General features: G+C 45.4%; 1 protein-coding gene across 1 annotated transcript in view; it reads right to left on the reverse strand.

Moving 5' to 3' along the window:
• The window catches only part of CLEC3A (C-type lectin domain family 3 member A), a 33919-nt gene extending 17964 nt beyond the window's left edge, over nucleotides 1-15955 (reverse strand). The window contains exon 1 of the mRNA XM_085887903.1: nucleotides 15739-15955. Within this exon, the coding sequence (XP_085744029.1) occupies nucleotides 15739-15847 (109 nt within the window). The 5' untranslated portion in view covers nucleotides 15848-15955. The remainder of the gene's footprint in view (nucleotides 1-15738) is intronic.
• Nucleotides 15956-21779: the final 5824 nt, after the last annotated feature.

The raw sequence follows: 21779 nt of genomic DNA on the forward strand, positions 1-21779 counted from the left end.
AATATGACACATATATTGTGAAAACTCTCATTAGTAATGACGAGCATATACAACCTGTTACTTTACTGACGGGAATATGAAGCGAAAGAGGGGAGAGAAAGAGAAGAGAGGAGGAAGGGATGAGAGAGAGTGGTATAGGGATGGGAAGGATGAGAAAGAGTGGGAGAGATAGGGGTGGGAGGGACAGGGATTGGGGTGGAAGGGAAAGGGAGAGGGATAGGGGTGGAAGGGAGAGGAGTGCGAGAGAGAGGGAGAGGGGTGCGAGAGAGAGGGAGAGGGGTGCGAGAGAGAGGGAGAGGGGTGCGAGAGAGAGAGGGAGAGGGGACGAGAAAGAGGGAGGGGCGAGAGAGAGAGGGAGGGGCGAGAGAGAGGGAGGGCGAGAGAGAGGGAGGGCGAGAGAGAGGGAGGGCGAGAGAGAGAGGGAGGGAGCGAGAGAGAGAGGGAGAGGGAGGGAGCGAGAGAGAGAGGGAGAGGAGGCGAGAGAGAGAGAGAGAGGGAGAGGGGTGCGAGAGAGAGGGAGAGGGGTGCGAGAGAGAGAGAGAGGGAGAGGGGTGCAAGAGAGGGAGAGGGAGAGGGGTGCGAGAGAGAGAGGGAGAGGGGTGCGAGAGAGAGAGGGAGAGGGGTGCGAGAGAGAGGGAGAGGGGGACGAGAAAGAGGAGGGAGAGGAGAGAGAGAGAGAGGGAGGGGCGAGAGAGAGAGGGAGGGCGAGAGAGAGAGGGAGGGAGCGAGAGAGAGAGGGAGAGGGAGGGAGCGAGAGAGAGAGGGAGAGGAGGCGAGAGAGAGAGAGGGAGAGGGGTGCGAGAGAGAGGGAGAGGGGTGCGAGAGAGAGAGAGAGAGGGAGAGGGGTGCAAGAGAGGGAGAGGGAGAGGGGTGCGAGAGAGAGAGGGAGAGGGGTGCGAGAGAGAGGGAGAGGGGTGCGAGAGAGATGGAGAGGGGTGCGAGAGAGAGGGAGAGGGGTGCGAGAGAGAGGGGGTGAGGGAGAGGGGGTGAGGGAGAGGGGAGCGAGAGAGAGGGAGAGGGGATGAGAAAGAGGGAGGGCGAGAGAGAGGGAGGGGCGAGAGAGATGGAGGGGCGAGAGGGAGAGGGGCGAGAGATAGAGAGGGAGAGGGGTGCGAGAGAGGGAGAGGGAGAGGGAGAGGGGTGCGAGAGAGGGAGAGGGAGAGGGGTGCGGGAGAGGGAGAGGGGTGCGAGAGAGAGGGGTGCGAGGGAGAAGGAGAGGGGTGCGAGGGAGAGGGGTGTGAGGAAGAGGGAGAGGTGTGCGAGGGAGAGGGAGAGGAGTGTGAGGGAGAGGGGTGTGAGGGTGAGGGTGATGGAGAGGCAGAGGGGTGTGAGGGTGAGGGAGAGAGGGGGAGGAGGAAGAGGGGGAGGGGTGAGAGGTTGAGGGGTGTGAGGGAGAAGGAGAGGGAGGGGTGCGAGGGAGAGGGGAGGGGTGCAGGGGAGGGGTGTGATGGGAGGAGTGAGAGGAGAAGCGGTGAGAGGAGGAGGAGTGCGAGGGAGAGGGAGAGGGGTGCGAGGGAGACAGGGTGCGAGTGGTACCAACGGTACCAACATCGTTGTATGACATAAAAAAGGTGCAAAAGCTGATCCCATTAACTGCAGACCTTTCAACTTATTGCCAAACATTAGCAAGGTCGTATCGTCTATCACAGTTGACATGATGTCCTTCCTTTTCTTCAACGGCCTCATTAGATCACCAATTTGGATTCAGACCACATCACCCGACCTTGGACATGCTGCTTCCACTCAACTAACATTGGATGGATGTCCTCAATTTCAGATATGAGATCAGGGCCATCTCTCTGGACCTAGCTCGTGCTTTTGATCCAGTCTGGTATCCTGCCTTGCTCTCCAAACTCTCTACCCATGGCATCCAATGTCAACTCCACACATGGTTTACTGACTTCCTCTACTCTCGTAACCAAGGTATGGCTCTCAATGGAATCCTTTCATCTCCTCTCCATCAAGGCTGGGGTGCCCCAAGGCAGTGTTATGGGCCCAGTCCTATTCCCTCTCTTCAGAACGTTCAGACCTCGGTAAAAAAAATTAAAATAAGGAGTCAAACACTTGGAATATGTCTTTCAATCTTAACAAATTTCACACCCTCTCTCTCTTTCTACGAAAGGACTGTCTGACAATCCCTCCCCCCAATCCACTGTTTTTAACAATCCTCTTGAAGAAGTTGTCACTCAAACTCCTGGCTCTCACTGTCAGCCAGGATCCTTCTTGGGCAAACCACATTTCAAAGTTGGCCTCCAAGGTTAGCCGCCGATGGTCATCCTCCATCGTACAAAATCCTTCCTTGGCACACCTGAACTCCTCTCCCCAAACAAGGCCTTCATCTGCAGCTTGATGGGGTACTGATCTCCCCTCTGCGCTGGCTTCCCTGCCTCACACCTTGCTCAGCTTGATGCCGTGGAAACCAAGGCCTTCAAGATCATTGGAATCTCCTGCGCCCAAGCTGAGTCTATTGGCCTATCACTTTCCTATCGCAGACAGGTCACTGGTCTTTGTCTTCTTCTGCATCCTTTCTGATCTTGCACCTTCTGTGCTTTGTCCTCCACAGGTTCATGCAGGGTGCACGTGGTCCACCATCAACCCCCTTCTGGTGAAACTCCGAAAATCCAGGATCACTGCTCACCTCCACTCATTCATTCCTCTTTCTTTCTTCCTGCCAATGGAGCCAACTTCCACATGCTTTTCAATATCTTTCTTCCCTCAAGGTCTTCAACTGAACTGCTCATCATCATTTCAGAACAACTCTAATCCAAAACCATGATCTTTACTGCCTTCATTAACCCAGCCCTCCTCCTTCAAATTTTCCAGTTTTTCCTTCCTGAGAGTTTCCTTCTGTCTCCATCCTGTCCACCACACATATTCATTCCTGCCTCCCTTTTTTCCCCACATACATTGTTTGCCCAAGTCTTCGTTTATTTAGTCCTTCAACTCCACTGATAGTTTCTCCCCCTCCCTTTCTCCTTCTCTGTGCTGTTCCTTTTTCATGTTGTATCCTGATCCAATCGGTGTTCTAGCTTTTCACGAGCCTTGACTCTACATACAAAAATTAAAGAAAGAAAGAAAAAAAACAAAAGACAGATTTTCATAATCATGTACAATGCACTATATAGATGCTACATCATGTACCAGGCTATTGTGATGGTACAAGAGTGAAGAAGATTCAAAATTAACAGTTTACATTTTGTATCCCAGTGAATAAGCCGGATCTCGATCCGACCTTTATCAAAATCGAATCTGCTTGTTCTTTTGATTTACTCATCTCATCCTCAAGTTTTGTCATTACCTGTCCATAATGTTTTCAAATATCATGCTATACAGTATATCGTTTATGCCCCTCCCCCAATCTCTCAATGGTGAAAACTCACTTAAATAATTTATAAATTCTCGTATCCAGATCCGAATCTTCACCACAACCTGATCAATTCTTCCTTGTCACACATCCAATATATCCACTAAGTTTCGGTCGAATCCATCCATACCTTTTTGAGATATCCTGCAGACAGACAGTAGTGAAAACATGTGGCAGGTGGCAGAGGTAAAAATTAAAAAGTTCTCATCCAGATCTGGATATTCATCAAAATGTCAATTTTGTCCATGGCAGACACCGAACCTGTTCACCAAGTTTTCTCCGAATCCGACCATAACTTTTTTGCGATGTCATGTTATATATACATTTTTTGGCCCTCTCACCCAATGGTGAAGAATCATTTGATAAAAGAAAATGAAAAATTTCTTGTAACTGGATCCGGATCCAGATCTTCACCAAAATCGAAAAAAAAAATCGTCATTGGCAGACACACAAAATGTCCACCAAATTTCGTCCAAATCCGTCCATAACTTTTTGAGATATACTTTTTGAGACTGACGGGTGAAAACATAACCTCCGACCACCTCTGGTGGCAGAGGTATTTAGTGAGTACAAATGGTTCGGTTAGGCTGTAAATGAGGTGGAAGGATGTACCATTTTTCACTCTGGCCATCCTGTTCCTGGAGAGAGATTGAGCCTGCCGAATGTAATGAAAGTGTAAGTAGGTGTAGTGCTGGACCCATTGATGGCAGAAGCTTTGAAAAATGCAGGTGGAATGTGGAACCCTGTCAGCTCCAGGGTAATTTTGACCAGAGTGAAGTTAGCCAGACAAACAAACAACTAGACAAAACGGTATTAGACCAGTTTATATGTCAATACGAAGTTTTCAAGTACCAACCCACAGATCACCCCAAGAAAAGAAATATAAGTTTACTTGTAAGTTACTCATAAGTCGAAACACGTCGAGGTAATGGTTAGCGTCAGTGTTCCAGATTCCCTGTTTTTTTTGTTTTTTTTTTCGGTATGACGGTCATGTTGACACTTCGATTTCAAGTGTGGTCATCATATAATATAATTAATAGGCTGCCTCTCAACGATTTAAATCATAACCACACTAGAAATCGAAGTGTCAACATCACCGTCATACCGAAGAAAAAAATATATCTATCTATAATTCCAGCAATCTGTGTCTGTGTCTGTGTCTGTGTCTGTGTCTGTCTCTGTCTCTGTCTCTGTCTCTGTCTCTGTCTCTGTCTCTGTCTCTGTCTCTGTGACCGCCGTTTCTCGACAACCGCTGGTCCGATCTAATTGAAACTTGCCAGATATATTGCTGGGGACCTGAGGATGTGCCTTTTCAAGGTTTGATATTAATCGGACAAGTGCTTTCCAAGTTATGGCCATTTATTTACCAACCAATGACAGGAACCGTTGCTGCGGCCTTTTTTTATCAACCAATGACAGGAAGCGTTGCTGTGAAGCCGTGGCCGATGGGGAAGAGAAACTCAGCCGCGTTCGCCATTACGGGTCTCTCCTCTCCTCTCCTCTCCTCTCCTCTCCTCTCCTCTCCTCTCCTCTCCTCTCCGGCGCTAATTGAATAATTGGCCATAAAAGCCTCCGTATTCTTGCCCTGGACGAGGAAACAAAGAAGAAGCGCAGTTTCCTCAGCGATGTTGTTTATGAAGAGGTGCTAACGAGATAAAGGTGTGTACAATGTACATGGAGACGATTTTTATTATTATTTATTTATTGAAGAAAAATTGTTCCAAAAGTAATTTATCAAAAAAGTGCACAACTTTTTTTTGTTTCCAATTGTCAAAACGCTGTGGCCTTTGGAAGTGTTAAGGAATTTAGCTCCACTCGACATGCTTGCCAACGAAATACATCTCAATTTGGTGGTAAAAACGATTCACAACGACGGGTTTCCTTACTCATTGCTCTGCAGTCTGCATTCAACCCTTTCATTTGTCATCTCATTGACCTCATTTCATCTATGTATAATTCCAGCAATCTGTGTGTGTGTGTGTGTGTGTGTGTGTGTGTGTGTGTGTGTGTGTGTGTGTGTGTGTGTGTGTGTGTGTGTGTGTGTGTGTGTGTGTGTGTGTGTGTGTGTGTGTGTGTGTGTGTGTGTGTGTGTGTGTGTGTGTGTGTCCGCTGTTTCTCGACAACTACTGGTCCGATCCAATTGAAACTTGCCAGCTATATTGCTGGGGACCTGAGTATGTGCCTTTTCAAGATTTGATATTAATCAGACAAGTGATTCCAAAGTTATGGCCATTTATTTACCAACCAATGACAGGACACGTGCTGCGTAGGCGTGGCCGATGCGCCATTTAGTTACCAATCACAGGACATGTTGCTGCGTGGGCATGGCTGCGTAGGCCGGTGCACGGCCGGCCGACGATGACGTCACATGCCGTGCTGGTAACCATGGGGATCGATCGGTGCCTTAGTTACCGTGGGGTAGGAGTGCCAATGGTAAATGGCAGCGAATGTCATGGCAAGCAAAGACAGCGAGGTAAACTTGATTTTAATTAACTCTGTGTGTAAGTATCACAGCAGTTGTTACTTCAATGGAGGCGATAATTCGTGGAATGATGTGAACATTCCGTACGGGCACACACTACTTTTGGATAGTGATGACTTACTGTATTCTAATAATTTCTCGATTTTCTTATCTGCATTTAGAGATAAACACTGCCCCAATCCAGTCGTCGTTTATGAGAGCGAAGGAATGGCTTGTGTAGTTGTTTGAAAGTTTTTTTTTTTTTTTGCATGTACGGCCACGCACATATGGGCACGCGAGAGCGAAGGAACGGCTTGTGTGGTTGTTGTTTCTGGCACGCGGTTTGAAAGTTTTTTTTATTTTTATTTTGTATGTACAGCCACGCACGTATGGGCACGCACGTACGGCCATGCACGTACAGCCACGCACGTATGGCCACGCGCGTACGGCCACGCGAGAGCGAAGGAACGGCCACGCGAGAGCGAACAAATCGGCCACGCGAGAGCGAAGGAAGCCGCCAGGTAGGAGGAGAAGAGAAAGGCCAAAGAAGAGGTTCGTGGATGTAGTGAGGGCGACATGCAGGTGGTTGGAGTGTCAATGGAAGATGTGGAGAAAAGAGCGAAATGGAGACGGATGATCCGCTGTGGCGACCCCTAACGGGAGCAGCCAAAATAAGAAGAAGAAGAAGAAGAAAAGAAGAGAAGACTGTCTACAAAAACGTTAATACAACAGAGCCAAGTGCACCAGCGGGTGCCTCATGAGATCAGTGTACTGGGAGGAGGGTTGTTCAGTCACTGTCAGGGGGGGGGTATTGTCCGATTTAGGTATTGTGATAGGAGTGGAGATAAGAATATCCAGAGCACTGCCGGGTAGCTGTGATAATGTACTCCCCAGGGAGCTCAGATGGCCAGAGGGTTCAGGCCAGATCATATTTCAGTAAATTAGCGACGAGGCAACAGCCTCGTCTACCTCAGCCTGGCCTTAGTTACTTGTAAGTTACTAATAAGTCGAAACACGTCAATGTAATGGTTAGCGTCAGTGTTCCAGACTCCCTGGTTTATTATTACTTGTGCATGCCCATAGATGCGTGGCGGGCATACGCGCAAACCCTCCCCCCCCCCGCAAAAAAACTCAAACCATGTGCCAGAAACAATAACCACAAAAGCAGTTCCTTCGCTTTCATGTGCCTACACGTGCGTGGCTGTATGTGCAAAAAAAAATATATATATATATATATATATATATATATATATATATATATATATATATATATATATATATATATCTTCTTCCTCTTTCGGCTTGCTCCCATTAGGGGTCGCCACAGCGGATCAACCTTCTCCATTTTGCTCTATCCTCCGCATCTTCCATTGACACTCCAACCACCCGCATGTCCGCCCTCACCATATCCATGAACCTCTTCTTTGGCCTTCCTCTTCTCCTCCTGCCTGGCGGCTCCATCTTCAACATCCTTCTCCCGATATACTCCGCTTCCCTCCTGTGCACATGTCCAAACCATCTCAATCTCGCCTCTCTCACTTTGTCTCCAAACCGTCCTACCTGCGCTGTCCCTCTAATCTACTCATTTCTTATCCTCTCCATCCTCGTCACTCCCAACGAGAATCGCAGCATCTTTAACTCTGCCACCTCCAGCTCCGCTTCCTGTCTTTTTGTCAGCTCCACCGCCTCCAAACCATACAACATAGCTGGTCTCACTACCGTCTTATATACTTTCCCCTTCACTCTTGTAGCTACCCTTCTGTCACAAATCACTCCTGCAACTCTTCTCCACCCACTCCATCCTGCCTGCACTCTCTTTTTCACTTCTCTCCCACACTCTCCGTCACTTTGGACAGTTGATCCCAAGTATTTAAACCCATCCACCTTCCCCACCTCAACTCCCTGCAACCGCACCATACCACCACCCTCCCTCTCATTTCCGCACATGTACTCCGTCTTACTCCGACTGACTATCATTCCCCTTCTCTCCAGTGCGAACCTCCACCTCTCAAGGCTCGATTCAGCCTGTTCCCTACCTTCCCTACAGATCATGATGTCATCCGCGAACATCAAAGTCCACGGAGACTCCAGTCTGACCTCGTCCATCAACCTGTCCATCACCATTGCAAACAGGAAAGGACCCAACGCTGATCCTTGATGCAATCCCACTTTAACCTTAAACCGGTCCATCATTCCTACCGCACACCTCACCGCTGTCGCACTGTCCTCATACATATCCTGCACGATCCTCACATACTTCTCCACCACTCCCGATTTCCTCATACAATACCACAACTCCTCTCTTGGCACCCTATCATAAGCTTTCTCTGAATCCACAAACACACAATGTAACTCCTTCTGGCCTTCCCTATACTTCTCCATCAACATTCTCAAAGCAAACATCGCATCAGTGGTGCTCTTTCCTGGCATAAACCCATATTGCTGGTCACAGATCGTCACCTCTCCTCTTAACCAAGCTTCCACTACTCTTTCCCACAACTTCATGGTGTGGCTTAACAACTTTAGCCCTCTGTAATTACCACAGCTCTGCACATCACCCTTGTTCTTGAAAATCGGAACCAGTACACTTAATCTCCACTCCTCCGGCATCCTCTCACTTTCCAAGATTTTCTTAAACAATCTGGTTAACAACCCCACTGCCATCTCTCCGAAACACTTCCATGTCTCCACTGGTATGTCATCTGGGCCAACCGACTTTCCACTCTTCATCCTCTTCATGGCAGTCCTCACTTCATCCTAACTGTTCCACCCCACTTCCTGATTCACTATCTCCACCTCTTCCAACCTTCTCTCTCTCATTTTCTTCATTCATCAGCTCCTCAAAGTACTCCATCCACCTTCTCAACACCTTCTCCTCGCTGGTCAGCACATTCTCATTTGCATCCTTTGTCACCCTAACCTGCAGAACATCCTTCCCAGCTCGGTCCCTCTGTCTTGCCAATCGGTATAAATCCTTTTCCCCTTATTATGTATCCAACTTCTCATACAGCTCGCCATATGCCTTTTTCTTAGCCTTTGCCACCTCTCTCTTTGCCTTGCGCCACCAATCCTTGTACTCCTGCCTACTTTCTTCATCTCTCTGGCTATCCCACTTCTTTTTAGCCAACCCCTTCTTCCTTATACTTTCCTGCACTTCCACGTTCCACCACCAAGTCTCCTTATCTTCCTTCCTCTGTCCAGATGTCACACCAAGTACCTTCCGAGCTATCTCCCTCACTACTTCTGCAGTAGTTGTCCAGTCATCCCACACCTCTTTACCACCATCCAACACCTGTCTCACCTCCTCCCTGAATTTCACACAACAGTCTTCCTTATTCAGCTTCCCTCATCTGGTCCTTGGTTCAGCCCTCACTCTCTTCCTCAACCTCACCTCCAAAATCATCCTGCAAACCACCATCCGATGCTGTCGAGCTACATTCTCCTCTGCCACCACCTTACAGTCTCTAATCTCTTTCAGGTTGCATCTCCTGCTTAAGATGAAATCCACTTGTGTGCACTTTCCTCCACTCTTGTACGTCACCCTGTGTTCCTCCTTCTTCTTGAAATATGTATTTACCACCGCCATTTCCATTCTTTTTGCAAAATCTAGCACCATTTGCCCTTCCACATTCCTCTCGTTAAGACCGTACCGACCCATCACCTCCTCATCCTCTTTATTGCCTTCCCCCATCAAGCCCATTGAAATCTGCTCCAATCACCACGCTTTCATCCTTGGATACACTCTCCACCACTTCATCTAACTCACTCCAGAAATCTTCTTTATACTCCATCTCACACCCCAAATGCGGGGCATATGCACTGATGACATTCATCATCACCCCTTCAATTTACAACTTCACACTCATCACTCGGTCAGAGACTCTCCTCACCTCCAATACCCTCTTGACATAATCCTCCTTCAGGAATACCCCTACACCATTTCTCCTCCCATCCACACCATGGTAGAACAATTTGAAACCACCTCCAATGCTCCTAGCCTTAGTCCCCATCCACTTGGTCTTTTGTACACACAATATGTCCACCTTTCTTCTCTCCATCATATCAGCCAACTCTCGCCCCTTGCCAGTCATAGTCCCAACATTCAGAGTTCCAACTCTCACCTCCACACTTCTACCCTTCCCCCTCTCCCACTGCCTCTGGACCCGCCTTCCCATCTCCTTCTCCTCCTTCGCCCAGCAGTAGCACAATTTCCACCGGTACCCTGCTGACCAATGGTACCGGTGGCGGTCGTTGGTAACCTGGGCCTCGACCGTTTTTGTAGTCTTTTATATATAATAGGGGGCAACCATTTGATATCCGGGGAGGGGGTGAGGGTGTGGGGTGGGCTTACCATGGGGGCTAAAATGTTTTGACACAAACAAAATTTACTGTTTGACTGTATGGATATATAAATATATATATATATATATATATATATATATATATATATATATATATATATATATATATATATATATATATTTTATGATTAATGTGGTTGAAATGAACATTAACATTTTAAAATTTTGAGCATTGAAATTAGCTAAGAATAGGTTTCTGGGCATCAAAAATGCATTGGCTTCTGGGGGCCGCTCAAGGCCCCCAGACCACTCGCTGTAATGGCTTCGCACCGTTGGCGCTCGCAACGCTGCGCTACGCGCACCGTCACATCAACCAAGTTCACCTCTTTTCACCTCATCGCTTTTGGACCTCTGGCTACGCCCTTGGTAATGTGTGTCAAGGATCGCGTAACGTGCCTACAACACGTTATTCATAGGTTAGAAATAAGTTTCGGGTATGCTAAACATTACCTCGACGTGTTTCGACTTATGATTGACTTACAATTAACGTGTGTCGACGTATGTCAACGATCGTATAACGTGCCTACAACTTATGGCCAGCGTAGCGGAACTTGTGAGTCATACGCTGGCATAAGTCTAACAAATTTCAAGCATGGAAAAAATTTGAGGACAACCGAAAAGTACAACTCGAGGGGGAACACTCGGTACAGTGCAAAACCTCCACCGCCAATACTGCTGGGTCACTTAAGTGAACCTGATATCCTATTCATTGTAGGTCAAAACGGATCAGACTCTACTGAACCACGATTGAATAAACTAAACGAGATCGATGCGCATGTAGAAATGCCCAAAAAAAAATCGAAATTTTTTGGAAAAAAAAGTTACAATTTTTTTTTTCTCTAACAAATTTTTTTGGGGGGGTTGGAAATCACTTAAAACATGTAGAAATGCAAAAAAAAAATTCAAATTTTTTCAAATATAATCGAAATTTTTTTGAAAAAAAGTTTTTTTTTTTGGACCAAGTCCAAAATTTAAAGGCATGATCCTTGGACCATACCTAATCCCTCCCACCAAGTTTCGTCGAAATCTGTCCAGGAGTTTTTCCGTAATACTGTTCACAAACAAACAGACAGGGGTGAAAACAGTAACCTCCGTCCATCTTCGATGGCGGAGGTTAACGATGAAACCCAGCGTACTACGACGTATGGCAGTGTTTTTCAGCGTGCACTCAATGTTTCCAAAACTTACCCATAACGTATTCGACGTATGCCAGCGTTTTAGACAAATTTTTCAAAAATCGGCATAAGCTGGCTAAAACGTCAAGGTGTCACTCGTCCTTTAGGAAGGACCTCACACATCATCGTGTGGGGGTCAAGTTTTGATTCTTAGTTTTGTAATTCCCCCTTATCTGTCATGTGAATGAGTTAAAATAAACGTGACAAGCCAATTGAGAGATCGTGGGTGCAGGGGGTTTATGATAGAGACTTGTGTAAATTAATTATAATTGCAATAAATTGTTTTTCCAGCTCTCCCGTTCTTCCCTTTCTACTTATTAATCCTTCTTCCGCCATCTGTGTGTTGGCTTGGTGCACGGTTTGTCAATTTGAATTATATCCTCGTGGCAAGAGTGAGTAAATCTGCGGCCATTGGGAATTGTTGTCAAAGCTTGAAAGGTGTCTTATAAAATCACATCTGGCTCGTCCTGATCCCATTAGACGGACGGACTGGCTGTAGCAACAGATTGTCGTTAGAATTGTCCGTACGCCGAAAATTCAAGTGACGAGAAGGGGACTCGGTGGAGCGCATACCTCCACCACACAATGCCTGATCCACGAGAACATATCGGGCCCATTACATTTTTGAAATATCATGATAGATATCGTTTTAGCCCCATCTCTCAATGGTGAAATGTCACTTCCTAAAATATATAATTATCGGATTCGGATCTGGATTCGCATCTTCACCAAAATCGAATCAATTCGTGCTCATCACACACCTAAAGTGTGGGCCAAGTTTCGACCGAATCCATCCACAACTTTTTGAGATATTGTGCTGTATGTCTTTTCCGCAATATCTCTCAATGGTGACGAATCACTTTTTTTTAAAAATTTAAAAAATTCTAGAAGTCGGATCCGGACCCGGATCTTCACCAAAATCTACCACTTCGTCCTTGTCACACACCCAACCTGCCCACAAAATTTCATCCGAATCCGTCAACAACTTTTTGAGATATTCTGGACACAAACAAACAGATAAACAAACAGACAGACAGGGGTGAAAGCATAACCTCCTTCACCTTCAATGGTGGAGATAGCCAAAAGAGACTTATAAAATTAAATGATGCTTTATAATTTACATCGACCTCATCAGAACAACTGCCTGCTGTACTCGCACAAATAATTCTTTGATTTAACGTCCATCGCATTAACATATGTAAAGTAATTTTGTTATGTATACTCACAGTATTGAACCTCTGTATACAATACAGTATATCTGAGCAATTTTTTAATGAGACCCCAACTTTTTCAGTTTTCTGGAAACTTTTTTTTCAATAAAAGTTTTTTAAAACTATGGCCTCACAAATTGTGTGTACGCATTACTTGGAGGGAAATTTAATACACGACAGAACTGCGGAGGGGGCGGAATATACAATGTTCTTTTTGAAAAAGCGTTTAACTGCGTTTTTTTTTTTTTAAATCAGTGCAATTCGCTTGCAGTTGATTAATAGTAAGATTAACATATATTATATAAAAAATATATTGGACCGGAATTCAATTGTAATTTGACCCACTGGTTGCATGTGGTTGTGCTTCTGATGCTGTGCCCTCGCACACGAGGGCAGGAACTTGGAATTTGATCGGACTGTCGGTACACGATGGTCCACTCTTTTTAAAAGTCACTACAGGATCGTTAACATCCACCAATAATGCTCGCAGATGGCACACCTGGAGTAACTTCTCTCCAAATGACGGTGTACTCATTGATGCAACGACCTGCCTGTGAAGCACCAGGATGACAGCTTATCATCATCATCTGTTCGAGTGAACTCAGGTGTTAATGATGTTTCTTACAATCCTCACGATCTTCCATAAGAATTGGCCGCTGGTCCAGCGTCAGACTTGTATCTCTCTCGAGCTGATCCACGAGGTGAGGACAGGGTGGCTACGAGACCTCTCGCCTTGTTTTTGTTACCATAGCAGAAGTTGCGATACAATTTCTTGCTTGCTTCTCAAACAACGGCCAGCAAATCTTAGTCTTTGCTTTTTTTTTTTAAAGTACAATAGCTATCCAAAGGGTGATCTATCATGTAGATCTTCACCTGTTTGAAGTTCCCTCCAGCTGATACTCAGTGCTGCCCTCAACAAACTTGTGTAGCAGACATCAAGTCCCCTTTCAGGTGTCCTTGTTAGTGTCCAACTGTCAGCACCATATAGAAGAATACTCTGCTGTTGCGTGAAAGAATTTCAGCTTAAGGTTTCTGTTAAGATTTGATTTCCATATATTATTCATCTTATTGAGTGCTGTTCAAACTTTGGCTTTTCTTACTTCAAAATCTTTGTTACTTTTGCTAATCCAGGACCCAATATATTGAGTCAGCTAACTTTATTAAAGCTTCTCCAGGAGTCGCTTCAAATTTTCCGTCTTGATTGAATTAAAATGTAATCGGTCTTCGATACATTAATGAGCAATCCGATGCCTTTGCCGTTGTTTCAACCCGTATGATTAGTGTCTGAGCATCTGTTGGTGTGTCTGAGATTCGAGCAGTATCGTCCGCTAAATCAGGATCAGTGATGTTAACCGAAGGAAATCTGCTTCTTCGTTCTGTTCGCGTGAAGCCCGGTGATTCATGTTCACTTACTGTCGTTCTCATGACTTAGTGGAGGACTACGACAAATAAAATCGGTGCGAATGCATCACATTGGAGAACTGTGTTGAAGATATGCAAAGAATTCTGTCTCGCCATCAAGTGTCATTACGTGAGCCTCAGTCTCATTGTAAATTACCTTCCCTGCCTTTACAACTCCATCTGGTACATCATATGCTTTTCAAATCAAAAACATGTTTTTCATATTAATGGAATGGAATGCTTTCTTGAAATCCACAAATGTTATCACTGCTGATACATTTTTCATTTAATGCCTTATATGAGCCTTCTCAAGCCAGGTGTTGGCTGAGTGCTTAAGGTGGCTGGCTTGGGACTTTGGAGTCCTGAGTTCAAACCCCCTGTTGACTGTGGAATTTACACTAGGTGGGATTGATTCAGCCTGTCATCCTTCGGAGGTCAGTTAAATGAATACCAACCATTGGGGTAATAACCATTCAGGGTAACCTGTGGCACAGTGGTGACCTTGTACTCCTTGCCAAAGAAACAGCCTCAAAAGCTGGATGTGCCTTTACAGCATAAACAGAATGGTATTATTTTAATTTTTATTACTGTGAACCTTTTCAATAAGAGAATCTGAGAAACTGTATATCTTCCTGGATGGAAACCATTTTGATTTTTCTTCCATATTGGGTCCACATGTATCCTGCCTGATTCGATTCAAGATCATCCCATTATAAATTTTAGCAGCCACTGCTGTTGAGCTGATCCTTCGATAGTTTTCAGGTCGACTCTGATCACCTTTTTAAAGGATTGAAATAATGGCGCTTTTTAACCATATCGGTGGTTTATCACCTGCTAATAACCTTTTTCATACCTGAAGTTGCTGACTGCCCAAAGCCACATATTTCTAAACTTCAGCAGAGATGTTATCCAGTCCACTTGCTTTGTTTGTTTTTTGTTTGATAAAGTTTCCATAGTTTTTCTTCGATCATCGAGTGTAAAATCACAACGACGATAGTTTATCGTATGGTGGTAAATCAAACCCTCACTCGTCAGCTCAGATACGAGTATGCTACCTCTGAGCTATTCTATCAGTCCAGCAGAACGACTGAATGTCTACAAACACACCAGTGATTGTTTATTACCTCCGCCAACGAAGGTGGACAGAGGAGAGGGCATGTTTTCACTTCTGTCTGTTTGTTTTTATTGTGTCTGTGAGCAGGATATCTCAAAAAGTTCAAGACAGATTCGGACAAAATTTGGTGGACAGGTTGGGTGTGTGACGAGGACTAACTGATTTGATTTTGGTGAAGATCTGGATGTGATCCGCATAATGTACTGTCATTTTTCAAGTGATTCTTCACCATTAAGAGGTCGGGCCAAAAAACTATATATAGCAGGATATCTCAAAACGTTTGGCCGGATTCGGCCGAGACTTGGTGGACAGGTTGGGTGTGTGACAAGGAAGAATTCATTCGATTTTGGTGAAGATCTGGATCCGGGAATTTTAAGTGACTCGTCACCATTGGGAGAGAAGGCCAAAAACGACACATCAAAAAGTTATGGACGGATGTCACGGATTATGACAAAACTTGGTGGATGAGTTGGGTTGGTGACAAGAACAAGCCGATTAGATTTGGGTTCAGGCCCTGATGCAGATCCGGCCTATCGGTTGATACAAAACGTGAACTGTAGTTCAGCCTGGTGGAGGTATGCGTGCTACCGAGTACCCTTCTAGTTCACCATGCTGACAGTCCGTACTTAATACCGCGGTAGCTTTGCTCACCTTTCTTAGGCCCGCTGCTCCGAGGACGTTCTTTATTTCTCCCCTGCGCAACATTCATTGCGAATACACAAAGGAGGCACAAAGCCACTGCAGCAGCCCAGGAAGCCATGGAAGGTTCAAAAATTAGACTTTTAAATTGTGATTTGGGTTATGAGGATTTGATAATTTCAGGAGAGGAGATGTCAGACCTGCTTCTCAAGGGATATTCATTCAAAGGCTCTGATTCTTATAGAAAGCTCAAGCCCACCTCCCCCCCCCCAAATTTCTACCCCACCCATTTTGTCTACTCTCCACCTCCTGTTTCTTCAGGGTTTAATGTAGTACTGTATTTCTACCAGCCTGGGGTGCACGACCTCTGGGATCTGAAAGTACTGCACTCTGAACATACTATATAATTTTCGTGATGCCATTTGGGTTTTCAAAATAATTTGCACAAGTTTAACATTCCTATCTTCCGGTCTGGTTGTGAGAAACGCAGCCGACACAACGAAATGACACAAAAGTCATTAGATACGAAAAAATACCTTATCCTCAAGTTTGAAACATGACGTCAAAATTAATTTTAATGTTTTTCTTTAAGATGCATATAAATGCCAAATGAAGAAAGATGTAAAGTTTACATAAACTAAACTGGAGAGTGGTGAGTGATAGGTAGAGAAATGACACGGGATGGACAGGTAAATCAGATAGAGTAATAAATATGATGGAGAGGAATCAACCTGACTTGTGGTTTAATGGGGTTTTTTTTTTTTGGGGGGGGGGGGGTTGTATATCTTGTCGAGGCTCGTATGAGAGCTAACACACAACTCACAACAAGGGGGCATGAGACAAGAGGGGCGGGAGTGCAAGGGACAAAACAGGGGGGAACAGACACATTAGGTGAACTGTGGAAGGGAGAGGGATGGGGATGGGACGGGGAACATGGGGAAGAGAAGATGGACATTACAGGGACTTTCAGGAAGGAAAGCAGGGGAATTGAAGGAAGTGGGCTTGGGTGGATTATCGGGGGGAGAAAAGATCGAGGATTTGGATGGGAGAAGATAAGAGGTGGTGGTGAACAGCTGTTTTGAAAGCCTGGAGGGAAGAATGGGAAAGAATAGAGTGAGGAAGTTTATTCCAAAGGTGGGAAAAAAGAGGAATGAAAGAGTGAAGATGGGCAGAGATTCGTGATTTTGGTAGTTTTACCAGAAGGGGGTTGTTGGCGGACCTTGAGCGCCCTGTGGAAATGTGGTGGGGACAAATCGCAGAGAGAGAGAGCAGGGGGGGGGCAAGGCTGGAGAGGAGTCGGTAGAAGACAGAAAGACCACCGACCAACCTGCAGTGATTGAGTGAGAGGCCCAAAGACTCAGCTTCATTGCGGGAGATGCCGATGATCTTAAATGCCCTGGTTTCGACAGCGTGAAGCCGAGAAAGGTGGAAGGCAGGAGCACCAGCCCAGAGGGGAGAGCAGTACTCCATCAGGCTACGGACAAAAGCTTTGTAAGCGGTCAGGAGCTCAAGAGGGCCGAGGAAGGACTTTGCACGACGGAGGATTCCCAGTCGGCGACTGGCTTTTGAGGCGAGGTTGGAAATGTGACTTTCCCAGGAAAGGTCATGGCAGATAGTGAGACCCAGAAGCTTGAAAGAAAAGACTTCTTCCAGAGGATTGTTGAGAAAGTGGATGGGGGGGTTTTCTAAATGGTCCTTTCGAAGAGATATCGTGAGAGTGTGAGATTTGTCTGGATTGAAGGACATGTTCCACGTGTTGGACCAGTTTGTGATTTTATCCAGATCTGCAGTGAGCGAAGAAGCTGCTGCTTGCCGGTCTGAGGGATGACAGATGGTACGGCAGAGGGTGGAGTCTTCGGCAAAGAGAAATAGAGGATTTTCCAGAGAGTCGGAGAGATCATTGATGAAAACCAGAAAAAGAACAGGGCCCAGAACGCTACCTTGAGGAACTCCAGCCTGCACAGGAAGAGGAGATGAAAGAACTCCATTTAGGGCCACACGTTGACTACGACAGGAGAGGAAGTCTGCGAGCCATGAGTGGAGATGGCCTTGAATACCATGGGAAGAGAGTTTGGTGAGTAGTGCAGGGTGCCAGACCATGTCAAAAACACGTGATATGTCCAGGGATACGGCTCGGATTTCCTGTCTGGCATTGAGGACCTCCATCCATTGGTGGTAGAGCAGAAGCAGCATATCCAGGGTAGAGTGACCTGGTCTGAAACCAAATTGATGATTGGAAATCAAGCCATTGGAGAAGAGGAAGGATTTCATGTCTGAAACGATGATGGATTCCATAACCTTACTGATGATTGGGAGAGGGCTGATTGGTCTGTAGTTACAGGGATCTGTTTTTGCACCTTTTTTATGCAGGGCAGTGATGTTAGCAGATTTCCAAGCAGATGGCAGATGGCCTTGAGCAAATGAGAGGGTGAATAGAACAGAGAGAGGGTGAGCATGAGCAGAAGAGCAGGCTTTGAGGACACGTGGGCTGATGCCCTCTGGACCGGTTGCAGAATCTGACTCGAGGTTTGACAGCAAGCTCTCCACCTTGTCAGGAGAAAAGGATACAGAGTCCAGGGAGAGTTGGGTGCGACTGGGTAAAGTGGGTAGAGAAAGTGATGGGTTTAGGACACAAGATTTAGCTGCAAACACCGAGTTTAGACATTCAGCTTTATCACGTGTGGTATCAGCAGTGCGGCCATTTGAGGTAAGGGAGGGGATAGAGGGGGAACATACACCAGAACCAGATTTGATTAAACGTCACCAGGATTTTGAGGAGGGAGAGAGGTTTGAGAGTTCAGACTTGAGATGAGAAAGATGTTTTCTGGCTCTCCTGAGGGTAGATACACACTTGTTCCGAGCTTTGTGGAAGGAACTGAGATTGCCCTTAGTTGGATTTGCTTTCCATGAAGGAAAGGCAAGTTGTTTCAGGCCAACTGCCTCGCCACAAGCTTCAGTAAACCAAGGGCGGGAGGAAGGGTAGGACAACTGAACACGAGAGGGGATAAATCTGTGCATGAGGGAGAGCAAGTTTCTTTGAAAGAATTCCCAGGATGAGTTGATGTTGGAGAAAGTAGTGATAGGAGACCAGTCTGTAAGTTTGATGGCTGCTCGGAGACCCTGCCAGTCGTCTCTGCCAGTCCCTGCCTGCCAATGGTTACGAACGTCTGCTCCAAATCTGGGAGAGTGGGCTTCAAATCCCAGCTGAGTTATGACAAAGGTTAAAAAAAAAAATTGGGAGAAGGATGGAAGACAGAAAAGTGCATAGTTTGAGGTTTAAAATTGAAATATTGGAGAAAAACAAATTTATTTAATTTTTTTGGAAGGGTGGGGAACCGATGGTCGGTCAAAAACCAAAAGGTGCAGGTGTATGTAAGGTAAACGTGGCGAGGTGAGTGAGTGGAACGGTGGAGGTGGATTGGATTGAAGATCTATGCATTGGATTGAGAGAAGGATGGATGATGGAGAACGCACACTGGTAAGAGGTATAAAATCAAAATATGGTACAACACCCAAGAAGCCATGATGCTGTTTATGGCAAGAAATCAGCCTGTAAATGTCTTGGCCTCTTGTCAAGAGAATCTGACGATACCCAGGATTTCATAGATTCCCTTCTGGAGTGTGATACGTAATACTGCAGTACAATGCTATCCCATAGTAGGAAGTCATTGTCCATGGTACTATGTATAAATGAACTGTCTGGAGCTCAGCGACTAAGAAAGGAGTTCACTGTGTTGAGTGATGCCTTCCTTTGGAAGTCAGCTTGGAAAAATGGTGGATCCAGACCGAGGGCGAGGCCAAAGAATTAAACAAATTCTAACTGTGCCAGAGGCTTTCCAAAGAAGAAAAAGGGTTTGTTTTGGAATTTTTCAAGAGACGAGGCGAGAATGGTGAGGCATCTCGGAGCACGCATGCTATATGCTTCTGATCAGGACGTGCAGCTGGCTGTCCTATCTGCACTTACTTTATGAATGTGAAACTTTCAAAAAGCATCGGCCATCTTGTGTTGGTATCCAAGCAGAATGGATTGTGTGGTTGGCTTGATAATATGCACTTCCTGCAGTATTTCGAGTAGATGTGATATGATGTTAATATGGCACAGACATGATGTTGTGCATGGATGTGAAACTGTCTTGCTCTTTTAAAGATCGTTAAAAAGGAATCCAGAATTAAGTGATTCAGCAGTCAAAGGGTTTATAAACCAAGAACATAGTCGTCCAGATGAATCCCTCCCAGGAATGGCCAAAACGTTGGTCTTGTGGGTGGTTGGAATGGTTTTGATGAAATAATCTTTCAAATTGGTGGTGCCATTTTCCTTTTTCATTCACTGCATAATATGGTTTCAGGCATTTCACAAACCTTACTGTCCCTTTTGTTCCATTATGTCCTGATCCATTCTATGCTCCTGCTCCTCCATGAGCCTCGACTTTGGTTTTTTTTTTTTTTTTAAAACAACCTTGTGTTGCTTTCTGAGGCACAATGATGGCTCCAATTTACATGCCAATTTTAGTGCCAGATTTTATTCCACAAAGAACCCCAAGTGGTCACCAGATGGATGCAGTTGGCAGCCAAATCTCCTTCACTCATACACTCTGGTGAGGGTTTGAATTCTGTTCCAGATGTGACTTCAGAGGATTTTTCAGTGTTTCTAGAGAAAAGGCCGATAGATATCGGATCTGCGACATCACATTCGATGCTCAGAAAATTCATCGAGGGAAGTTTATCATGGTACCTATGATACAAGCTCAGACAGGGTGGATGAAGATGGAGGTAGACAGGTGCTGAACAAAATGCTGGAGAGTTTGGAGAACATGTGTTCAGGTATGTACTTCAGGTGTTCATGCAGTGTTCAGGTATGTACTTGAATTATAATAAAAATAACCGATTTTAAAGATAATTAAAAATAATCCAAAAGCGTAGCGTTACAGAAGCAGACTTGCACATCACCCTCGAGAATGCATCCAAATACTATAAAACTTAAGAAGGCGATTTGTGTTCTACATTATTCAAGTGTATAATTCCATTTTAATGAAATAAAGATTGTAAAAGTTGTATAAATAAATAAATTCCAGAATTTAATGCCATTTTAAACAGTGTCGATTACAACAACCCAATCGAATGTGTTGTATTAGTTATTCGTGCCTGTTGTTTGTGTCCTTTATAACATCCTTAAAAACAGTAAGTTTCCTGTTGGGAATGAATTTCAATGTTGTTTGACTGCCAGACACAGGCAGACAGTGAAAATATCGTCGAGGGTCGTGGCGGTGATGTTAAAATCCCCCTGACCCAATTGTGGTGGACAAGCGGTTAACACCGACCAGGCCGGATCTCCGAGCGGTTTAATCTAGGAGGCGGACACGTGATCCTCAGAGATTATGGCGCGTGCGGGATGGCAGGGTGGCACAGGCAGAGCGACGAAAGGAAGCACAGCACAAGGGGTTTATACTCAAACCCACAACAGATACATAGACACAGCAACTTAAAATAATTGGGGATTTAATAAAAAATAGACAAAATATTTACAAGGGTAATAATTCAAAAAGTAGTTATCACATATGAAGTAACTTAAGGTCTGAAGTCAAGGTGCCGCAACACATGGATTTTAATACAGACAAGGGGAAACAAAAGAAGAGCAAATCCTCCCTTTGTTCTGGCACTTAGCTTTGTCCAGAGTTGGTCTTTACTGAACTTTGGGATTGAGGTGATTTGGCCTGCGCAGGAAGACGTGCCCATTAATGGTGCTGAGCTGCTCTCTGAGCGGGAAACGTACGAGAGATAATTCATGAGGTGATATTCAACACCAAGGCTCACCAACCGTCGTGCGGCTTCTTTGTCGATCGCGCTCGCCGACACAGCTGCTCTCTGCAGAATGACGCTGCTCCCTTCGGTGATAATCACGAGGCTTTGAGGTCCGTCTCTCATGAACAGCCAAGAGTCAAAGGCCAGCATCTTGTCCAGCATGCGGGCAAATTTACAGCACGACACGAGAATCACGCAGCCATTCCGTTGTGCCGAGAGGAGAGCAAAGCGAGATCCTCCGTCCCAGTCACGTT

This window comes from Eptatretus burgeri, chromosome 7, assembly GCF_056783735.1.
Source record: "Eptatretus burgeri isolate ZD-2024b chromosome 7, Ebu_testis_v1, whole genome shotgun sequence".
Taxonomy (NCBI): domain Eukaryota; kingdom Metazoa; phylum Chordata; class Myxini; order Myxiniformes; family Myxinidae; genus Eptatretus; species Eptatretus burgeri.